The 13,746-nt window shown below is 36.6% G+C and overlaps 1 protein-coding gene across 3 annotated transcripts in view; it reads right to left on the bottom strand.

Annotated features, from left to right (window-relative positions):
- The window catches only part of LTBP1 (latent transforming growth factor beta binding protein 1), a 193,889-nt gene that overhangs the window by 54,233 nt on the left and 125,910 nt on the right, over window positions 1-13,746 (bottom strand). Inside the window, exons 12-19 of one of the 3 annotated variants that reach the window (XM_017806812.1) lie at window positions 12,111-12,344; window positions 11,209-11,231; window positions 10,117-10,219; window positions 9,421-9,519; window positions 8,637-8,762; window positions 7,378-7,503; window positions 6,554-6,676; window positions 3,824-3,943 (exon numbers count right to left, since the gene is read on the bottom strand). In XM_017806812.1, the coding sequence (XP_017662301.1) occupies window positions 3,824-3,943; window positions 6,554-6,676; window positions 7,378-7,503; window positions 8,637-8,762; window positions 9,421-9,519; window positions 10,117-10,219; window positions 11,209-11,231; window positions 12,111-12,344 (954 nt within the window). The remainder of the gene's footprint in view (window positions 1-3,823; window positions 3,944-6,553; window positions 6,677-7,377; window positions 7,504-8,636; window positions 8,763-9,420; window positions 9,520-10,116; window positions 10,220-11,208; window positions 11,232-12,110; window positions 12,345-13,746) is intronic. The other 2 variants (XM_017806813.1, XM_017806815.1) reach the window with 2 other exon arrangements.

Raw genomic sequence — 13,746 nt, 5'->3', positions numbered from 1 at the left:
TATTCTACATATGCAACAAAGAACTCCACAGGATTATAAAAAAATCTTCCCAGTCACAAGCCATCCTTTATTTAGAAGGACTTGAAAGAAACTTTTTTTCTATAAGCTATCCCATAGACACCTACTTTCATCATTCTCTGAAAGAAGGGTATTAACTAGATGGGCCACTTTCCTTAGCCAACATGAAAATTGCTATATTACTATTTAAGAATAATTTTCAAGAATTCTTTCTGAATGCAATTTGTATAAATCAACAAACCAGAAATCAGGTATAGAAATAAATGAAATATTTTGTTATAAATGAAGCCAGAATTAATTCTGTATCCTAAAATAACAATTATTGTCTTTTTCCTAGCAGTGGTTCTCACTTAAAAAAATAAAAGTTTAATTTTCAAATTTCATTTATTTATTTTGGGGGTGTAGTCAACAGCAAGCATGTGTCCCTGTTTGTATGGAAAAAGCTGTATTTTTTTAGCTTCACTGATGCAGAAAAAAACCTACATTTTGTGTGCTTTTATGTGCCTGAAATCATATTACTCCCAATTATCCTCTCTTTTACCACCAGAAAGCACACAAACCTCATCAACATAAAAGCCAGCAGATTGTTTGAGGCACTTGAGATATTTAGGCAGCTGTATCACAGGGAAAGCTGGAAAAAGATTAGACATCTTTAAATCATCATCATAGCTCTTATTAGCTATTGTGAATATGTGCAGTAACTATTTTCTTCATATGTATTTATCACTCAAGGCTTGTTACAAGCTCCTGTACCATCTGACTTTGACAAAGCCCATCTTTCCCCAGACACAAACAAAATCACCATTATCATCCATATTTCAAATGACCTACAGTTCTTGTTTCCTCACTTAAGTCTCTAACTCTGTAAATAAGATGTCCTGTTGCCAAGAAGATGAAGTGGCATCCTCCCAGAAACAACAACCTTTGCTCTTAACATATATGATCAATGCTCTAATTGAAGAATCTGTTAAAAGGCACAGAGCCTAATTCAGCAGTCAAGCACACAAACTTCCAGCTGAACAACAAACCTGCTTCTTACACATTCATTTTCATCTGTTTATCTCCAATCTGCTTGAAAAAGAAACCTGTAATGCTATCTCTGATTTTTGGATGGGACTCGAAGATCAAGAGGCTTCCCCATAATGCCAGCAGAAAAACAGGAACAGAATCTAAATTTTCTGAGATGAAATCCAGACCTGCAACTGATTCTATTGAAGCTCCTTACAGTATGGCTAAAGGAACATGGATTAGCCCCACTGACCTGTGTGTTACTGTTGATATCTTCTAATGGAGTCCTTAAAGCTGTACAAGCTGAATATTGATAGTTAACCACAGAGCTCTAAAATCAACCACAATGACAAACATGAGGCGATCTAGAGAGCTTTGTCAATCTATTTTTTTAATTTGTTCATCATCACACAGAAGTGTGCTCTAGATACATTATGATACATGAATTTATTTGAATGTGCAAATGTAGAGGGAGAAAAATAAATCAGTGATTGAAAGTAAGCTTAAAAACCAATTATTTCAAATAGTCCCATGTACAACACAAATGCATTGTAAGATCTGGGACAGTGGCAATTTCAAGACAATGAGGAGGCAAGGTCTGCAGGTGTCACTTTTTAATTCCAATATGCATTGGGTATTCCCATCTAAACTCCAACTGAATGTATTCTACCCAAGTTTGAAGCAAACTGATTGGCTTGCCTTAATGAAGCAAAAGTGGCTATGTTCCTGGCTTTAAACCCTGGAAAATTACAATGTAAATGGCATCAAAGAACTGTAGAATTGTTACAGCAGATTTTCTATGGCATAAAGTGCAAGCAGAGGAATGAAGTGAGGTAAAAAAAATACAGCATCGGGGAAAACCAGCAGAGCTGCGACTGACCTAAATTAACAAGAGAAACAAATGAATTTATGGAAAAATGGACTTACATATCCTTCACAGATAATGGGAAATATTTTCCTTTCTAGTGTATTTAAGCTGTACAATATTGCAGAGCTACAGATTTAAGACAAACTGTCTGCATTACATTTCCTGAAATGTGTATGGCTCATTTCCAATATGATGTAAGTCTAGGATAAACAAAAAATCAACTGATCACATCATTAATGAAGTGAGTGAGAATGTCTAGGCTTAGAACATTTCATAAAACAAATGAAAAAAGGGAAACTACATGCAGTAATACAAGTAAAAAAGTTTCAGTAACTTGGAACCAAGACCTGACTTAGTTCTGTTTGTAAATCTGAGCAAAGCAACGACTTCTCTCATTTTGCTCCTACTAACCTGGTTAGCAAGAATGAAGCAAGTGAAAGTTAGGCCATGGTATTTTCAGCCAGGCTATTTTTATAAATAGGTACAGAAATCAAGCTTGATATTGAGAAAGAATGCAGAATTAAGCAAACATTTTTGCAAAAAGGGAGTTAATTAAGAGGGAACTGTTCTAACAGAGTACATGTGCCACACTCTTCGCAAGGGCAGCAGGGATCCAGGCAGGTGGGAAGGAACAAAACAAAGATGAGTGTGGAGTAATCTGTGCTAAGTGAAGCCCATTAATTTGTTGTAAACATTTCATATCTTGCTACAACTCCATTGAAATTGATGAAATTACCTGAGAAATACATTCCTCCACAGCAAATCACATTACAAGACCAAATATGCAGCTATGACATGGCAGATCTGTTCAGACAGTATGCCTTCTTTAGAAAACACAGTGGTTGAAAAAGATGTATTTTGTACAGCAAAAACTTGTGGTGAGGATCTGACAGCCACACCATGCATTTTTCAGATGCTTCACTGCAACCTGGCTCTAGCACATTTGCAGGTGAAACACAGCAGGTGCCCATCCTCCAGAGCTATTTCAACCAATGCTCTTAGATTGCTTTGTGAACTGAACCAAATCATAGCAACTGGGAGCCATTAGGAAATAAACTATGGAATTACACTGACAAGCCGACGTACAACAATAATGCAAACACTCCCTATATGTATGATATTGTACACCTGTTTAGGTACCATGCTTATTCCAACTATCACAAATTATAGGGCATGTACTACACGAAGTGGTCAGCAGTACTCACAACAGACAGCAGATCCTTCACAACTGATGTTAAATTTCAGTTTCTGGTAGTACCCCAAAAAGTGGCATTCAAAACCCAAAACATTATTTCTTTTTGTCCAATGGATTAATTTCCTCTTTCTTACCTTTATCTCAAATAGCCAAAATTGATTTGAAAAAAATTAAAAATCTAACATTTAAAAACAAATCAACAAAAGTAAAATGTGAGAAATCTGTCCTAAAATCCTAACCTGAAGTGAGACAAGGTGCTTTAAGATATGCTAATATTTTGCTGGACATACAGATAACTAAGAAGTTTCATTAATATGCTTTGTGTGCTAAGTCCCATATCCTGTTGAAAAATCGGCTAGTCACACTGATGTGTTAGCGTTCACATGCTTTTCCGTTTGCTAATACCAAACAACAGCCTACTAGTATTTCACTGATAGTAATCCCCTTTTGGTTCTATATTTGCTATTTCAAGAATTTTGTTTTGTAGTTACAATTACATTGTTTGTATTCTAGATTCAGTGTTCATTTATCTACAGTAAAACACAATTTCCTCATACATACTGTGTCTGAGAAGATAAAGTAATTTCAAAAATCTCCTATTTTCAACTGTTATTGAATGAAATGGGGACCCAGGGCACAATGCTGTCATCAGGTTGTAGCACTGATGGAATATGAAATACAGCACCTCAGAACAGATGACAGATGACTGGAGAGACAAAGAGTACTAAACATACCATGGCACTGTCCATTCCAGCCCCTGAATCCCAGTCTGCAAGGAATGCACTGGTAAGAGCCAGGAGCGTTAAGGCACTGTGTATCTGGACAAGTAGTTGGAGTCAGGCATTCATCAATGTCTTCAAAAGAGAAGATAAAAGGAAATACTGGTCAAAGCTGTAACAGAACACTGAACTACTGTTATTCTGTTATTGGTTATTCTGACTCTGCTCCTGTTATATCAATGCATTGTAAAGAGTTGCTTACTTCACCTATTAGAGACACAGGAAAGTACAAGTTCACACAGGTTTGTACCAGCGAAGGGGCATCTCTGAGAAATATATTAGGTCATAGTACATGCAACTGAAACTGAATTTTCTCTTATACTACAAATCTTTGGTAGGCCTTCCAGAACATACAGCACATCAGATTTCTGGCTTAGGTAAGAATAACTTTGCTTATGTCACTCCTTTATTAAAGTGCCCTGAGGTTCTTCCTATAGTCATACTTCAAAAGTTCATTGCAACAACAATAAAAATTGTAACTTTGGCTTCTAAAAGCCAAGTGGAATTTTATATTCTCCATTGTTCCATAGTTATGCAGTATGTAAGTATTATGTGGACTAAGAATTTAACTGTGTGAATGATAATTAAACACGTTTACAGGGAGGAAGAAGTTAATTGTGTCTGACAGAAGGCACAAGCCACATCACTGCAGCTCGCTGTGTTTAGGGTAACAGAGGTCCTAGTTTACCCACAACAAGAGATAGGTCCGGAAAAAGTCACGGAACTCATTATCTAGGCTCTGAGCAAGAATTTCTTATCCTGCACCAAAGAAACCCATAATACATACAATAATACATACGCAATCTAAAGGAGACTGCATACAAAAAATGACATTTGAAAACAACTTGCTGTCAAGTGACCATCAATCAGAAGATGGTGGAATTAACACTGTGTGGGCAGTCTCATTGCAGTCTGCTCCCATGCATGAGTATCATTTTATAATATGATCTTTAATTACACAATATAACCTTTCCCACCAAACACTTGCTTCATGCAGTGCACAGAACTAATTAAATTGTTAAAGTCACCTCTAAACCCAGCTTCCTAAGGTCCCATTTCTTTCCTTCTCCAGGCCTAACAGGTTTGTCTTCTGCAATTAAGGACTGCTACTCCACCACATACCTTAGAGGGTAATTCACTCCTAGTTTTGAGAACTAGCTCATAGAAGTGAAGTAGCCTCCAATACTTGTAATTTAACTAGACAAGGCTATAGACCCCAGAGAATTTAACAACCCAGCTCTGAACAACTCATTGGATGTGCGCAAATCACAATTTTTCATAGAATCGTGATTGTCCAGCTGAGAATACTTTCTCATAAAAACAGCAACAGGCCTCTTCAGCCACTACACTGCAGACCTGCAAAAGTTTCTCAGTGAAAGTGCTGTGAGATTTTTTTTTTAATTAATTAACAAAAACATCCACTTCTGCTGTAACCTGTTCTCAGAACTGTCTGGACTGTGTGAGTACAACTTGAGGGCAAAATGAAGATGGGGTAAGGAAGTGTAAGTGAACTGTGTGTGTTGTCTGCAGTTTGGAGGATTCTTGCCTTTGTTTTTGAAGTGTGGAGAAGGTGGAAAGGAGTTATTTGTGGAATCTGAAGTCTGTCAGTAGGGTGACTATACTGTGAAGGTGTAATGACATGGTGTAGCAGTTCCCCAAATGTGTCATTTCCTTGGTTTGATGGATCTAGTGTAGGAGGGTTTTTCCCTTAAGGAACCTTAAACAACTTTCAACAGAGAATTTGGTTTCAGAAATTACATATTGTTAAGTTAAATTATAGAGGACTACCACCACACTACTTAAAATACAAGTTAATAATGAATTTGACGTACTGTAATATTCTGATTTCTAGCCTATTTTAATCACAGATTCCCTACTCACAGAGAAGACTTGCAAAGTTGTAAGAGTGGAGCATGAGAAACATTTAAATAAATAAAAAATAGAAAGAGGAATCTTTCAGCATTGCTCAGAGCAGCAAATATATCCATGGTAGCTCTAAGTTGCTTATTTGCTAGGCAACCTGACACATTAGCAATTTTATTCTGTCCTATGTAACTGAAACTAAAGCATGAACAAAATTTTGTTTAAAATGAAATGACCAGTTGTGGCATTAAGTTCACAATTCAAGTTGAAAATGAAAAAAAACCAGGAAAAAAGGCAAAAATATCACACTAAAAAATAATGTGAAGCTTTAAGTCAGATGTTCTAGGATCTCTTGCAACATGAAATAGCTGCTAGATACAGATATCAAAAATTCAACTTATCATTTGTTACATGCTATAATATAGGAAAAGTTGTAACTTTTTTTTAACAGAAACTTGGTAAAGTATGCAGGGAAGGACTAACAATAAAGTTAAGTAATTCCATGGTGACAGCCATTAACATAGCTGCCCCAAGATGGTTCTGTCTATAGTGGGGGAACTCCTTTGCATCATCTTAAATCTAAATAACAGGAATTGAATTGCAGTTCCAGACATCAAATAACAACAAAGATTGAAGAGTACCCACAAAGGCTTCTTGTTTAAGATTGTACCCCCTGAGAATTGTCCCTCTGTGTTAAGCCTCCATTGAACAGCAGGGAATGTTAATCATTCCAAACAGTAGTAACATTTGGCATTGCTTTTGTGCTCTCAATAAATGGTAATTTTACTTCACCATCACTCCTGGTGAAGAGTTCAAACCTACCTTCACATTCCCCTCTCCTGTTCATTTGGTATCCACTATCACAATATTCACATCTATATGAGCCAAGAGTGTTTATACAAAAGCCTTCTCCACAAGTATGAGGTCTTGAACATTCATCAAAATCTGCAGATGACAGAGAGAACAGAAACTGCTTCACCAGGAAATTACTGAATGCTTGTGTCTCTTCTAAACTCTGCTTTAATTAAACATTTAAGTAAGTTTGGCTTTTTGAAGCTCTTTGCAAGCCATAACCCCACAGTTGTTCTTACAGAGCAGTTCAGTCTGTACCTCACAGCTTGGAAACACAAAGAGAATGAGTTCTAGAAACAACCAGGCTATAGGAATGAGGACTACGAGCAGCCCTGTGGTTGCAAACACAATGTGTGTTGCTGTGTGTATATTGTGCCCAAGACAGCGCTAACCTGAGGATGACCACAGCCAATTCAGGCTGTTTGTGTTGCTTTGTGAAGTCCATGGATGTTTGCAGCTATATTTAAAAATACGGTTTGTTGCAGCTGCTAGTTATTGAAGGAGATTTTCCACAACAGAAAATATTTTACTAAATGGTAATTTTCCTAAACCAGGATGATACTAAATAAATTCTTGTTTTTCAACAACTAAACATTTTGAAAAGTAATAGGAGCTATTTAAGTGATTGGAGCTACCTCTCTTGGTGACAGACAGTTAAAAACACTTGCAGGTATCAGTCCAGTACCAGTGGCACTGAGGTAAAAAAAATTGAAAAGGGGACTTTAGTGGGGTTTAGATAAGCTTCTTGATTAATTTTTGTATTTTTATTTTCTATAAAGAAGACCAGTAATTACCAACACAGTCAGTTCCATCTTCACTGGCCATAAATCCAGCTTGGCAAATACATAGGAAACTTCCTTCTGTATTTTCACAGCGTCCAAGGGAACAGAGATGGGGTGCCTGATTGCACTCATTAATATCTACAAAAGAAATGAAAACATAAGACTGTAGAATAACATACTTAGTTGTGATTCTTTTTCTGCATTCTATGCCATGCATTTGAAAAGACCGACCTTGTAATTATTTTAACTACTTGAAAAAGTCTATGCTTTCCCTCAGAGATGCAAAAAAGATGCATTAAATAGTTTCGGTTGGAGAAGAATGCTCTTATTGGCTTGACTATAAGAATATTGCATTGGTCTGAAGAACGTGACATGATTACTGTTCAAATCACTACACCGTGTGCAACACAGTTCCAGTTTAATGTTCCAAGCCACAGGCATGGAACATTAAAACAATTTGGACGAAATAAAGGGATTGTAAGTTGTTATTTGGCTGTGTTGTGTAAATTACCTTTTAATACTGTATTTGCACCTGATGGCATGTGTTACAGCGTGAAATTACTGAGCTTTGGTGGCACGAAAAGTTGACAGTATATCATCTGGCAACATGATATAATACACTTTTTCTGATCCAAGTTACAGAGGAACCAGCATACTCTGAATAAAGAAAAGATACCGATACAGCTGCTTCCAAATCTGAAATGGCTCATGTAGAGCCTCTGTTCCAGAATTTACTAGCTTAGAAGGGGATGAAGACGCCACTTTGCAGATCTCCTATTGTACTTCTTCAATGTTTATGATACACTTTCTCTTTTCAGCAGCAGGCTGAAAGGAATGACCTAACAAAATGCCTGGATTTAATCCAGCTGCAGAGCAGAGCTGATAGCTGGGTAGATCATTCTGAGAAATAGGCACCAATTAATTTTTTCTCCAAAGAGAAGTGTATTTCCTCCTAGCAGTCTGACATTTTAGATACCTGATATAAAGCTGAGAGGAGATGGTTTGCCTAATCAGTTTTTCTCTCATGTCATAATGGGAAAGGTTTTCATTCAATTTAATTAAATTCATGTTCATTTCTGAGCAGCTGGAAGGCTATATTAGAGAGTACCTGTCAAATTTTATTTGACATAAAAAACCAGTTCGAACTTTGGAAGCATTCAGTAGAGGAAGGAACTCCTGACTGCTTTGTAGATATTTGCCCTGACCAGATTCTACATCTCAAGCATTTCACAGCATGGTTATTTCAGATTTTTGAAAGCATCATTTCATACCAGAGCACTTTGTCTGCTGATCATTAAGTTTGTACCCCTCGTAGCAGATGCAAGTGTATCCCACAGGCAAATTAACACAGTGTCCTGCTCCACAGATATCAGGATTAACTGTACATTCGTTGATTTCTAAGCAAACAAAAAGAAGTCTCATGTTAAACTCTCCACGTAGTTCAGTAAGTGCACAGTATTCATGTCTTTTGGACACAGCCATAGACAAATTTCAGCTATGACTTGCATTTCTGTTATTTTCACTTCTTGACATATAGATGTACACAAGGCAACTAACACATCAGAAAAAGGAGAAGCACAAACATCAAAAGAACATTTAAAAATACATCTTACAGTAACTCCATCTTACAGTAATCTTACTGCTTTCTGTAGAACATGCTGATCTACATCCCATGAGGTCTACATCCTCTAATGAACATGATCATGTATACTTCATGAACATATGTGCAGAATATCTAATGACCTGACTTGTATCCAAGAAGTATGTATTTACTTCTGGACTTCCCTTGCAGATCATGTAATCTGAGGTGGAATTATTAATTTTACCTTCTATGTGGGCACAAAAATGGCAGGTACATCCTGGGAGGGCCCAGTCCTGGCTCTATTGACAGTACCCTCATTGTTGTGCTGTTCTGTACTTTCTCTCGAGAGTATTCCTTTGTGTTCTACAGTCACATTCTCTTCACTATGGTAATTCAGCAATACCACAGAACAGAAGTGTCAGGACCTCATTCATTTCTTAATTTATTTTAGTTCTAAAAAGGAAGTACAATACCTGTAACTTGAGTAGGTGCGATAACTTGACTTGCACTTGAAGTAGAGACTTCAGGAGCAACTTCAACAGGCAAAGGAGGGGATGTTTTCTCAATCACTACTGTGTGACATGGAATGGAAATCAATCACATCCAAGAAAACCACCTTAAAGCGTTTGAAAACCCCCACCCCTTAAAGAATTCACACATGATACTGAATGAGCCAGACATTATGGAGATTTTAATTTGTTTATTCTGCTTTGATCTGGAGTAGAAAAAAAAACGGTATAATTTGGTTTCTCATCATTGTACTGCTTGTGAAAAAAAACACCCAAGGTGCTAAAGAAAGCAAACATAGTCATAAAACTTTTGCAGCAAAAGTTAAGCATAAATCTATGAGAAGGCACCTAAGTACAGTTTCCCCTTGAAAGGGGTATAAGGCTTCACCTCTGCTGACACTGAAATTCTCATGTACATAATCCAAGATATCACTTTTGCTTAAAATATGTCTTTGCCACCTAACAAGTCACCTAGCCAATGCCAACCTCTATTCCATTCCTCCCACTTCTTCTTCCATGATTTATTTTTTTTATAATGGAGAAATTGCTTCTGAAGCTTCAATCAATTTTTCATTAACCTCTATTACAATTGCTACTTCACCATTCTTTGAAGAACTGTAAGCACTCTCTCATACTGAAAGAAAAGTCAAAATAAGTTACCTGGAAACTGTGGATGCAGGTTAATTGTTGAAATTCCAGGAGAAAGCTGAGGCTGCCCAGGCTCTAGATAAGGCTGCTTTTCTTGATCAAGGGAAGCTAATTCCTGGAAGAAAGATTAAAAAAATAACATTCTGAAAACATTCCCTTAATTCATCTATCATAACAATCCACAAACTCCTGGCTTGAGAAACTGCTAAAATTCTCATGAGTGGCTTTTGATAGCAGATCATTAATTACCACCAATTTAAACCTGAAAGAACGTCGAATATTCTGTTTATACAATAGCATACAATTTAACATTGATTTTATTAGAAGCAGCCATTTCACGGAGCTTCTTTGGCTTTGTCCCTCCATAATTCTCCCATTCTCTGGTCTTTATTCACTTCGAGTAGCATTTAATTGCAGTTCAGCACCACAGAGAAGTATACAATCACATCTAAGTCTCTGACCACTGTGAAAGGTTCTCTCGTATCTGTTGCACCAATCATCTTATTTTCATAGAAATGTTAGACGCTTGTAAATCTTTAGGAAAATAAATGAAGTACAGCTGCAGCTATTCACAACAAATCCCATTATCTTCAGCATAGAGAACCTGAAACCTCCAGAATGGAGGACTTAACACATATACACTCGCTCTTCTCCACTGAATACACAGGAACCCTAAAAAAACCAGCTTAGGCACTAATACAAGTCTCATAAGCAGTTCTCACAAATGCTTCTCAAAGCTTCATACTATTTCTCTCTGATTCATTTTCTCTAACCGTCAGTATCTGTGTCTTTTCTTCATATTGTTTGCATTTTTCATTATCCTCTTTAAAATACAGTCTCCAGAATGGGACAGAACAATATATACTAGACCCTCCACCAAATGCCTTTAAGATAGGTCAAAGTAATCTCTTTCCTGTACCTCACTACCTGCCTGTTGTTGTATATAATAATAACATGAGCTCTTTTTGCCTCAGGGTTTGCACAGTAAGTCCACAGTGAGTTGTTTGTTCATCACAAATCCTAAATCCTTTCAGAGTTATCCGTATCATATCTTGTACACATGGTCTGCATTTTAATTCCTAGATAAATCACATCATGTTTTACCTGATCAGGAGCTGCAGTTGCCACTAAAACCAGAAAGAAAAAGGAAAATTAATCAGTTTTCACAAAAACATTTACTTATGTATTTTATCACATTTGAAGGTGGTTGTTGCCATTGCAAAAAAATTTCAGGCTCTAACTTCATTCCAACACAGTGCAAACTTGAAGTAATGTTCTTGAAGCAAGTGTACAAATTAACCTGAACCAGAATAAGATTCTACACACTGTCCAATACTTATCTACTCAGTATTCAGCTGCCTTGTAGGTTTCTCAATTGTTTACCTGTTTCCTTAGAAAACAATCTGACAAACTCACAGGTTATTAACTCACTGATTCAACTTTTTCAATTCCTTCAAAGGAATATCAACATCTGGAAATATTTTCAAGGTAAATTAATATAATAATGATATATAATTTATCATTAACAAATTTGCAAGAATTTATTGTAAAAAAAAAATCAAGTTTTAAATTTTGCTTTTTCTTTAAGCAAGCAAGAATGGTTTGGAGTTTTTTTCCTTCACTAAAGTGACTTTTTTCTGGGAAGGAGCAGTAGGAATTTCCTATAAGTTCTTATTTTCCCTTGCAATTTGCCTTTTTTAATTTATCAATATATAATTTTATTTATAAATATTTTTTAAAAGTCTTACAACATATATGTACCGTTTCTTATCATAAAAATTAATGAGATTAAAGCAGTCTCTCTCTTCATGGTGTTCTCAGCATCTTGTAGGACCTAAAATTTCAGAAGTAAATCATGTAATGCAATACACTCCACGACATGGAACGCTCTGCTGTGGGAAGTGATGCCTCTCTGTCCTGCACTGTATGCAGCTACTACTCAAAGAAACATACCATTGAAGACACATTCACAGAAACATAGAAAGACTAAATTTTCCCACTCTCACCTTCTTGCACAGCCATCTCAGTCTCACTTTTCTGTGAGAAGGTCAGTGCCTCCACTGGCTCTTCCTTTGCTGGGAGAGGTGGAGGAGAAGTACCTTTAGCAACAGGTTGAGTAATCGGGGTCTTGCCAATGACAGGTGGCTGTACTCTAACTGCTGGGTGATGATATAGCTTGTTTCTGTGAGGGCCAGAAACCGTATAACCCATTCCACCAGGGCAGATTTCCTTAAAAGCAGCTAGATTTGGGATGGGAAAATATTCCTTTTAGGAGTCTAAAAGTGCAATATGTTGACATAGTGGAAAATATAATGACTACCACTAATAAATTTCAACTCATATTGTATATACATTTTTACAAAAAACTACTTATAGACAAGCTATGCATTGCATGCTAATATGACTGAGCATTCTCCCAAAAGAATGTTCTGGCTGTTTTTTCTGGGAGGTTTCCACTCCAGTTTACCATCTTTCTTCAGTTATGCTTAATCTATCATTATATCATATTTTTTTGGTATTAATCCCCTTCAAACAATATATTCTTTCTGAGTATTAATTTAAATATGCAAATTGTCATTATCATCTTTATTGCATAAGGAATGAAGATCATTATTGCTATCATTCTCTTTTTTGCAGAAACCAAAGGAAAAAACCTCATCACCCTTGTACTAGAGGAGCAGAAGACTTTCAACCAGTAAAAACATTGATTCACAGGATCCCATCTGACTACATGAGAGGTCTCATACCAACCCTGATCCAAATTCCACTGAATTGAAAAAGACTGGATAAAAACAAGTTGGTGATCACAAAAAAGCCAAATCACCAGTGAAAGAGAGGGGAAATAATCTCATTTATGAAGCTGCTACAGAGAAAAGTAATGAAAGTCAGGCAGCAGCACCTGCTCTGATCTCTGCAGCTGCTCTACATAAATAAATATCAGGGTTTGCAATCCTACTGGAAGATCAAAATGAAAAAGAAATACAGGTCAGTCTTCCTCCCCACAAAAGATAATAGCTTTGCTCCTCTCAGGGACAGGGAGATCTTAAGGAGTCTTGAGGGGGCAGTGCTTCATTGTCCTTATTACTCTAGGTTAAGCCACATTTTATGGGATGAAATACTGAACATTTAGTCTTCCATGTGCCCAATGTGATTTCTTACAGCTTCATAACAGATGTGTGGAGTGGGGCATTGCTAAGTTCACAAATTCTGCTTTGAACATGTCAGGATTTTAAAATGAATTAGCATTTAAAATAAAACCACAAAGTACTACCTATAGGTACTCCACAGATGAATTCATTAAATTATACATGAATTTGCAGTATGCAGTAATTGTATAATAGGTTCTTATAGTGTCTTAGTAATAGAAAACATGAAGGTTCAACGAACTGATTAAATTCAATGGATCCAAAATGATGAAATACTTTTTGTTGGGATATGCTAATATCAAAACCTTCCACAAAAATGCCCAAATGAGGGTGGGAATTCTGGTCAAAGGAGGAAGACAGAGAAAATTTGATGTCTGTCCCTTCAGATGCACACTCAGGTTTTAGGTGAACTTGCCTCAGGTCATATTCTTTCAAATGCAAAATAGAAAAGTGAACCTTATTCTACCACAGCTCTGACAAGTGCTCTCAAAACCTG

The sequence above is a fragment of the Lepidothrix coronata genome, unplaced genomic scaffold (assembly GCF_001604755.1).
Source record: "Lepidothrix coronata isolate B3197 unplaced genomic scaffold, Lepidothrix_coronata-1.0 Scaffold16, whole genome shotgun sequence".
NCBI lineage: Eukaryota > Metazoa > Chordata > Aves > Passeriformes > Pipridae > Lepidothrix > Lepidothrix coronata.
Note: the sequence above shows the minus strand (reverse complement) of the source record. Positions and strands in the feature narration are given on the sequence as shown.